Here is a 10,160-nt window from a genome sequence, read left to right on the forward strand (position 1 = left end):
TGAAGAGCTGAAGAGCTGGCTCTCAGGAGATCTTTTCATCGATCTCTTCAATTCGTGCATTCGTGAAGGCTCAATTCCGAAACCTTGGAAGAGACAGCGCCTCGTACTCATTCCAAAGAGTAAGGGAAGACTGGAAGACCCGTCAACATATCGTCCAATTTGCTTATTGGATACCATGGGTAAGGTATTCGAGAAGATTCTTTCCCTCAGGCTACAAGAGTTCACGGAGGGAGTTAATGGCCTCTCGCGTGCTCAATACGGATTTCGTAAAGAGCGATCCACGATAGATGCTGTTGGATTGGTAGTCGAGATGGCCCGCACAGCAATTGCAGGAGCAAGGTGGAGGAGAGGTGGTGTAAGTGTTATGCAGCAATCATCACGCTAGACGTTAAGAACACTGCAAGATGGACCTGTATAATAGATGCCCTACGGACTATGGCGGTGCCAGCCTACCTTATGAGAGTTCCCACAGACTACTTTAAAGATAGAGTTCTGTTTTATTTTTCAAAGATTGGCCAAAGGAGATACAAAGTGACTGGTGGTGTCCCATAGGGCGCGGTATTAGGGCATCTTCTGTGGAACGTCATGCACGACGCAATCTTTAATTTGACATTGCCGAAGGGAGCCACAGTTGTTGGATTCGCAGATGACGTTGCAGTTATAGTTGCGGCGAAGTACTTGGAAGAAGTTACCCTCATCGCAAATCAGGCTGTTGCTACGGTCCGAGGTTGGCTGTCTTCGGTAGGCCTACAACTTGCAGATCACAAGACCGAAGTTCTCCTAGTAACTAGCAGGAAGCAGACTGAGTCTATCACTGTTACGGTGGGTAGGCACGAAATTCGTTCCCAGTCTTGCTTAAAGTTCCTAGGAGTTATGATCGATGCACGTCTCCGCTGTAATGTTCATGCGGAGTATATTAGTGCCAAATCTGCTAAAGTAGCATCCTTTTTATCACGCCTTATGCCAAACGTCGGAGGTCACAAAGAAAGTAGGCGAAGGCTTCTGGCTACTGTTGTCACCTCCATTATGTTATATGCAGCCCCGATATGGAAAGAAACGATGGCTACCAAATCATACAGGAGACAGATGGTTTCAGTTTATCGCAGAGTTTGTTTAAGGACAGTTAGCGCTTTTCGAACTGTTTCCTACGAAGCGGTGTGCGTGATAGCCCGAATGCCACCTGTGGAACTCCTTGTTGAAGAAAGAAGCAGGCACTATGGACGACGCTTGCACTTTTCCAGAGAAGAAGAGCGAAAAATAACCATCAGTGACCAGTGGCAGCAGCGTTGGGAGGCGGACTCGCAGGTTGATACCCGATATGGGCAAGTGGTATGGTCGCCAGCATGGTGAGGTGGATTTTCACATAACCCAAATGTTGACCGGACATGGATGCTTTAGAGCCTACCAGTACCGCATCAAACTGGACAACACCGCAGAATGCCCTGAATGTCAGACTGTCGAGGAAACCGCGGAGCACGTGTTTTTCACTTGCATTCGCTTTGCAGCAGAAAGAAGTGAATTGGAGAGAGTGTGTCGAGGACACGTCACACCAGAGAACGTGATGAGCTATATGCTACTTTCTGACCAGCATTGGAACGCAGTAAAGATATTCACCACAGTAGTCCTCAAGAGGTTGAGGGAGGAAGAGAGGGCTAAAAGACGTAACTAGCATGGAAAGATGAAAACCATGATTTCCACCTACCCTCGTAAAAAAAAAAACACACACAAAAAAAAGATTAATTAATAAAAGGAAGTTTGTCCAGGTGGGGCGAAAAAATTATATTAAAATAGACAATAATATTAAATAAAAAATAATTATAATAAAATAAATTATAATAATTAAAATTAGAGGAAACAAAAATAAGATGCACAGGAAAAATAAATAAGAAATACAGTAATGTATTAGACATAAAATGAATAAAAATCCATGATACAAAAAGCTCTACAATGTAGGGTGAAACGTTGGCTCATGGCCGCAGCCGGATCACCTTTCTTTTAATTATTAAACACTGGCAAATTAACGATATTCCAAAAAAAAAAAAGAAAAATAAGATTATTGTAATTCTGAGATTTTATTTTTTTTTAAATTTTGTATAGTTTATGATGTTGCAATTTGGATTTATCTAATTTAGATATAGCTTCCTGTTCAAAAAGAAACACAACTAATTAAATATTTAACTTTAATTAAAAATTTATCAAATTAAATTTTTAACTATCCATGTGAAATCGGACCAAGATCAATTCTATTTTTTTAGTTTTTCTTGAGGTCTACTGTCATCTCTCAAAATATTTCAGGTCATTTTTGAGACTCTGAAAATTAATCAAAGAATTTTATTTTATAATTATAACCTATTTTATATTATAGAAACACTTCCTGTGACAATTGGGTTATACATCCCGTTTTTAAATATTTTAAATTACCAGCATTTAAAGGTTATAGGTACGATGTGAATCCCCTAATATATATTTTTCAGTCCTAATGACTGATCGATATATGAACCTAAAAAATCGTTTATGTTCACTTTAAGCATTAAATTAAAACAAGCATATAAAATTTAATTTTTTTTTATATTATTTTAATATAATATTTTACTTTATATATAATCTTTTTCCTTTCTTGAGGCTGGTTATTATTGCTTGAATAAAATAAATTGTATCCAATTTAAGTCTCAAAACAATCTATAAGTCCAACGTTTCGGCCAATTCAGATATCCTCAAGAACAATCTTCAATACAAATTTACAACCATGCCAATTTTAAAAACTTTTTGCTTGATATTCTGGCCAGGTCAATAATTTCAGTCAAAACAACCCTGTTTTGTCATTCTTCAAATTAATATTAAAACTTTTAATTACAATCAATTTACTCTATTATACTTTATCACAACAATCTAATTGTTGTGATTTTTTCACTCTATTTTTAAAACCAGCTTCGAAATAGGGTTCAGAAGAGGAAAGATGGTGCAACATGTTTACAATATTAATCTCAGAAAAAAAAATTACTTTCTGAAAAATTACTCTAATATTAAAATAAGATTGGAAACAATAAAAGAGTCCACGGAATGAAAGCAAAACAGTTTTATTGCTACCACGAGAAACTAAGAAATTTGCTAAAATAAATTGAAAAAAACGTTTAAAAACAATACAGTGAGATGATGAGAATTCTCTTACAAATATTTTTATATATATTTTTTTTTCTTTTGTGAATCTTTGTTTTACTGATATTTTAATCTGTCCAATAGTTTACTGTTAAACATTGTTATGTTCACATCACAGATTTTTATTTTTATTTAAAGAAGAAATAAAGATTATTTTAAATCAAATGATGAGATTATGAAGTTAACTGTTAAACTTTGTCGTATTTTTCTACTATAATTGATTATTGTTTTTAATTGATTTAAAAAATATACAGCAGAAATAAAAATATTAAATTTCTTTACTCCTAAGGTTAAGTTTTCAGTAAATATAGCCTAAATCCAATAATTAGAAAATTTATATTTGCCTGCTGATTGAGATTTTATAAATGTAACAAGAATGTTTGGAATTACTGCTTTGGATGATTTTCCAATTTTTCAATTAAATTGGTCAATTTAATTCGAAAAAAATTGATATTATTCCCGAAATTTCGATTGTTTATTATTATTATTACAATTATTAAAATTGCACGTTATTGATTTTGATTCCAAATGGCTGGAATATAAGATATATTAGGAGTGAACTACACTGTTACAGAATCAGCAAGAATCGATCGCCTCGTTCGTATTTCATAAAAAAACGGCTTGTTTATTTTATTTAATCTCTATATAAAAATTTCAGCATGTTTCTTGTTTAGTTTTATAGTTGCACCTTAAAATTTTACATTATACATATTTTGTCGAAAGGTGGAGTATGGTTAGCTTTGGCTAATGTACATTCTAAACCACTAGAACCAATTAGATGATAGTGACAACATGGTGAAGCATAGAACATGCATTTTCATGAATAAATGAATGCTTCGTCATAAATGTCTTAGTAGCTATATGATTTACGAAAATTTAACTAATTACGGCATATTTTTACTCACCCTACCATTATTGCTAGGCAAAGAGTGATTGGGACGGTTACTGATTGTGGATCATAAATGCTTGATTCATCACTACCATCCTCAAACGTAACACTTTCTGTTGCTCCTTCTACTTTTATTTCCTGAAAGAAATATTAATTAATAAAAAAATAATGTCTATATTTAATTATTTTAAAAAATCTACTGTTTACAGGAACTTCTTCAGCTTTCCTCTTTTCTTTCTGGGAACTCTTTCCGCTTTCCGCATATTTAATGCTGAAGAATTGTCTAATAGATTCAAAGAAAGGCGAGTCTGCATTTCTTTATTTTTTTATAATTCTTACATTCGAAATTTAGGAAATTCACTCAAATATTTTGATGTTTACTTTTTTGAGAGTAACAAAATTTTCCGTAGAAGAATATTGCAAGTCTATCAATCAATTAGTGAAAAGATTGTGTAATTAGATTGTAGTTAAACTATATGTCCGGCTATTCAAGCTTTTCTAAGGCTGACCGGAGGTTCCACGACAGCATTTTATTTATTTACTCATATATTTGTATTTATATTTATATTATGTATCTCTATCGGTTCCTGATGGGAACTGAATGAAAATGTATGCAATATATTTAATTCAGGACTAGATACCTCAGACTCCTTGCTATGGCACGCTAGATGTGAATATTTGTTAATAATTTAAGGAGTTCTTCAATGGTATCGTGTTTATCAATTTACTATGCTATTGTTATGAGGTAGCATGCAGGTATTCATAATTATAATGTGAAGTCTTGTTTGCATAGGTTTATATTTACAATTGAGCTAGAGTAATCTTATGAGAGAGCATGGTATACCTATTCACATAAACTTAATTACTATACTATGAATTGAGAAATACCAGTTGGAATCTTGTATATTCACATTGACTCTAAGTTTATCAATCCTCCAATTGTGATTACTATTGCCATCCAAAATACACACTGAAGGGTCTTACTTATCATGATGGGTCTGTCAGCTATGGTTCGTTCTCCGCTTCGCTGGCCTGTCAGTGGATCTTCATTCTCTCCCTGTAATGTGCTTCCTTGCAGTCCGGTGTCTATCTATCTCCCTGAACCTCTGGACTCCTCTGGCTGCCAGTCTCTGCTTAGTCTTTTCCCCTCGTCTCTCTTCTGCTCGTCCTACTGCCCGGACTCTGATCTCTCTCACTCTGTCCCCACTAGGGAAGCGACATCGATGTCAATGTTTTGAAAACATCGACATTTTCCCCAAAACATCGATGTTTTGTCCCAATTTTTCATTTTTTTTCCAAAAGTAACTAAATGGAAACCAAAAATTTACAGTGTAAATAGATTCCTATAAACAATGTGGTCGAATAAAAAGTACCTCCAACCTTCACGCTAACGACATGATAGAGATAAATTACGACTAGAAAAACAATGATGTTTTAAAATATCTTTGCTCAATAATAAAATATCATTGCATACAAATCTTTGCCAAAAATACATCGATGGTTTTGAACAACCATTTCAGTAACTCAAGGTCTGTTCCAACGACGACGTATAGTGCGGCCAGTCGGAAGTGGTTTTTGCAAAAAAGAATGCAACATTGATAAAAAAAAAACATCGATGTTTTGAAATATCAATGTTCAATATCAAATTAATGTTGCTTACAATATATTACTCAAAATACATCGATGTTTTTGAACAACTATTTTAGAAACATAAGGTCTATTCCAACGATCCCGCGGCCTACAGCCTGTAAGAAGTGCTTTTTGAAACAAAGAATCCGTCATCGACTACAAAAAACATCGATGTTTTAAAATATCGTTCCTTACAATACATTACTCTGAATATATCGATGTTTTTGAACAACTATTTCAGAAACATAAGGTCTGTTCCAACGATTCCGCGTCCTACGGCCTATAAGAAGTGCTTTTTGAAACAAAGAATCCGATAACGACTAAAAAAACATCGATGTTTTAAAATATCGTTCCTTACAATACATTACCCAAAATGTCGTTAGTCAATGTCGGATTCTTTGTTTCAAAAAGCACTTCTTACAGGTCGTAGGACGCGGGATCGTGGGAACAGACCTTATGTTTAGCAAATAGTTGTTCAAAAACATCGATGTATTTTGAGTAATATATTGTAAGCAACGATATTTCAAGACATCGATGTATTTTGGGTAATGTATTGTAACCAACGATATTTTAAAACATAAAAATTCTTCCTCCTCTTTTATCCACTTCTGTCCCGTCTCCCTCTTATTCACCTCCACTTTTTCTTTCGGGTTATGTCCTTTGCAATCCTTGCCTTCTCATTGCCCAATCCCAGCTCCACCCTCTTACTTACTCTTAGTGACTTGGCTCCACACATCAGAGACTTTGATAAAGACGAACACTACTGAAACGTCTGTTCAGTTGGACAAAATTCAAAGCCATTTACAGAAGTGGACCATTACGTTACTCAACAAAAGGTTCAAGTTCAAACCTGAGAGGTATTTTTCCTTCTACTTTTCAGACACCGGTTTAAAAATCTAAACTAAACAGGTTCAGCTACTTAAAGCTCTACGACCACCAGTCGTCCAATCGCCATCCTCCCAAAATCTTCCTCCACCAAAAATTAATTTATCAATTTACGATTGTTAAACAATGACCAGAATTCATTGGGGTATAAAAATTCTGTTGCATAAAAATGCAACCTTGCGGGATATTAAAAAAAAATCATCTTTTGCGATCCTCTATTACAAGTGATACAAAAGAGATCGCTATGTTTATATATCGCTATATTTCATATAAACAGAGTGTCCCAGTGTACAAGTTCACTCCCATTGACCTCTGTTATGTTTGGAATTTTGATTTGATGTTCGCTGGGTCATAACAGTGGCATATTTTTTGGGTATTAATTTTCTAAACTATTATGTTCTTTTCCAGTGCAAATAAATCTGGAATATCTAATGAGATGGGGTAATTTTTTTTTACGGATTATGGTTACTAATAAAATTTTATGACTGATTTTTAGCTGGTATTTATGATCAAACGTTTCCTGCAAAAATAAATCGCCCAAACCCGTAAAACATATGTTAAGGGTTTGACGATTTGCGAGTTAACGGTAAAAATATGAAATAAATCTTTCCATTATTCAATTTTTCATAAGAATTCATTATCATAATTTGAGATTATCTGATTAGCCGAGGAGACTGAAATTCTACAATTATGATGACTTCATCTTATGGAAAATTGAATTAGGAAACGACTTTATTTTTTAGGTGTTTTTTTTTCGATTTTCCCAATCCAGTTGTTCGTTATAGTATAATTGACCAAGGTTTCATTATTATACAATTTTATAAGGACAATATCAGGTAAACAGGATGTGCAGTACTAGATTTAAAGATAATATAAGGAGTCTAAAAAGTTTAAAATTAAGCAATTTTTCATAATATTTTACAAAAGAATTATTTACAGTTACAGAAATATAATTTGATTCCTCATCATTAATTATGTTAATTACATTCAGTAAGGATTGCAATATGGAAAAAAATGTGCCAAATGTTTCTTCATATAAAAAAAAGTCATAGTAAAAGACATTACCTTTGAAGGACGGCTTAGTTGGCAACCTGTACAGAGACAGCACTTAGCGTAAGTCCACTTAAAGCTCTTGGCCAGAATGTCTCCAATATTGGAAAGGTAGAGGAGGAATAGCGGCATACCAGCAATCGCATAAAGAATTGTAGCCAGTTTACCCCACTCCGTTCTTGGTGCCACATTTCCATATCCTGGTATACAAAATTATTATTTATTATAATGCATGTTTTAAAAAATTTGTTTCAGCTTTATTTTTTTACTTTTATGAAATTATTATTTAAAATGAATTTTATAATATTCTTACAGACGAAAATAGGTTATTTAGAAGATAATTAATGATAAAATTACATAGACATTTGATTATATTCAACATAATTTAAGTTCAGAATATTGTATTAACAAAAGTAGTAATGTCTCGCTCAAAAGACAACCTTTCAGAATAGAATCAGACACAGTATTAAGGTTCGCATTGATTTTTGATACATATCTAAAATTTTTTTTTAAATACTTTTTGTTTATTCAAGATATTACAATCTGCCACACAGTTGTGGGCAACATATAGTAATGATAAACGATCACATTCACACTACGAGAAAATTAAAGTAAGAATAAAATACAAAAATAAAAATAAAAATAATAATAAAAAAAAAAATGAAAAAAAAAATCTTTAAAATATATACAAACAGAAGAATAAACAAAATGAACATAATCAAACTATCTGTATAAAAAAAATAAAATAACATAATGATAAAATAATATATTCTCTCGTCACATTTACACTCTTATATATAATATTTACACAATCGACCTGAGGATCCCCGAGCCCACTTTACCACGTGTGATGGGTAGAGCAGAGCTCAAAAGATCCTAGCGCATTCCTCTCGCCGCATGAGCCAATGGAGGCTGAGCAAGTGTTCTAAAGCCGCAAACACTCAACTTGAGTGGAGAATCTGACCACTGCCAGAACTCAGATTGTACGTTTTTATTTACAATAAGTCTCTTGGCCACTGCCGTTTCAACCTTCTAGGTGGGCTGTAGGGATGGGTGAAACTAGAACTTTGAACCAAAGGATTTGGATGGTTGGAAAGGTTTATATGGAATTTTGAGTATTTGATTGGTATGAGGTCAAGGACAAAAGGGATATGTAGGTCATGGTGTAGTCCTCTGTTGGAAACGTAATATGGTGCATTAACTATGGTTCTAAGGATTTTGTATTGAAAGGATTGGATACGTTTGATGTTTGACGGTTTAGCTGTTCCCCAAAGTTTAAGTCCGTAGGTCCAGATAGGTCGGAGTATAGTCTTATAAATTAGTAGTTTGTTTTTTAGTGAGAGATGAGAGGTCCGGCTGAGCAGTCGGTATAGTTGGCGGAATCGTCTGTTGAGTTCTTGTCTTTTAAGTAAGTATGTTGGTTCCAGGTGAGTCTTTTGTCTAAAATGAATCCAAGGTATCGCACTGTGTCGGATTTGGGTAGAGGAATGTTATTAAGAGTAACAAGTGGACAGAAGCTGCGGCGGAGAGTGAAAGTCACATGGGTGCATTTCGATTCATTGTCTTTTATCTGTCTTGGGGAACTCCTGCCTTGATGGGGTAGATATTTGAGTACTCGGAACCACTGCGAACTCGAAAGGAACGATCTGAGAGATAGGAGCGGAGGATAAGGTATAAGGTTTGGGGTAATATGGATTTGAGCTTGAAAAGCAATCCGGCTTGCTATACCCGGTCAAAAGCTTGTGCTATGTCCAGAAAGGCAATCGAGCAGTATAGTTTCTTTTCAAGAGCTGAAGAGATATAGTCAACGACCCTAAGGCCTTGTTGAGCTGTGGAGCGCCTAGGACGGAATCCAAATTGATGTGCGGGAAAACTCTGTGATTCAACTATGAATAAGATACGTTTTAGGAGGATTTTTCAAAACATTTTGAGAGGATTGGAAGTAAGCTGATAGGTCTGTAGGAAGCAGGGTTATTAGGATGTTTTGTTGTCCTGGTTTCGGAAAGAGAATTATAATGGAATGTTTCCAAAGGACAGGAAAGTGGGGAAGTTAGCGAAGGATTTGAGGAGTCAGAAGATCATACCCTGGAGATTTACGAGAAGTTAGCATCCTTAGTTGATATTTGACCTCAGAAGGGCTCTAGGAGGTAAGGAAAGTGGGATTGGTGAAGATAGGTATTCTTCAATTGTTCCAGTTATGAAGTTAATGCCCATGTGCTATCATTTCGTCGGAGGGGGTGGGCAATATGTTTGGATTTTAGGATTCTTTTGGTCATGTTCCAGAGGGAATTGTCGTAAGTAGAAAGGGAAGAGAGGTAGGAATTGAAGGACTCGGATCGATGGCTGGACAATTCTATCGTAACTAGTTTACAGTAATGGTTATATGTGCGACGATCAGAAGGATGTCTTGTGTGTTGCCATAATGCATATCTAAAATTAGATCATTCAGATGGATTTCGAAACAAATATATCACGTTGCGCTGTATATCTTCTCACAAAGTAGGAGAACTTAAGATGGTAAACTATCATTCATTTTACTGTAAATGTAAAA

At 34.7% G+C, this 10,160-nt stretch overlaps 1 protein-coding gene across 2 annotated transcripts in view; it reads right to left on the reverse strand.

Annotated features, from left to right (window-relative positions):
• sand (sandman) overlaps window positions 1-10,160 on the reverse strand; it is an 81,177-nt gene that overhangs the window by 15,158 nt on the left and 55,859 nt on the right. For both annotated transcript variants that reach the window (XM_067046823.1, XM_014427532.2), the window contains 2 exons: window positions 7,625-7,809; window positions 4,062-4,183 (listed from right to left, as the gene is read on the reverse strand). In XM_067046823.1, the coding sequence (XP_066902924.1) occupies window positions 4,062-4,183; window positions 7,625-7,809 (307 nt within the window). The remainder of the gene's footprint in view (window positions 1-4,061; window positions 4,184-7,624; window positions 7,810-10,160) is intronic.

This window comes from Halyomorpha halys, unplaced genomic scaffold (assembly GCF_000696795.3).
Source record: "Halyomorpha halys isolate HHAL.00 unplaced genomic scaffold, Hhal_1.1 Scaffold654.1, whole genome shotgun sequence".
NCBI classification, from domain to species: domain Eukaryota; kingdom Metazoa; phylum Arthropoda; class Insecta; order Hemiptera; family Pentatomidae; genus Halyomorpha; species Halyomorpha halys.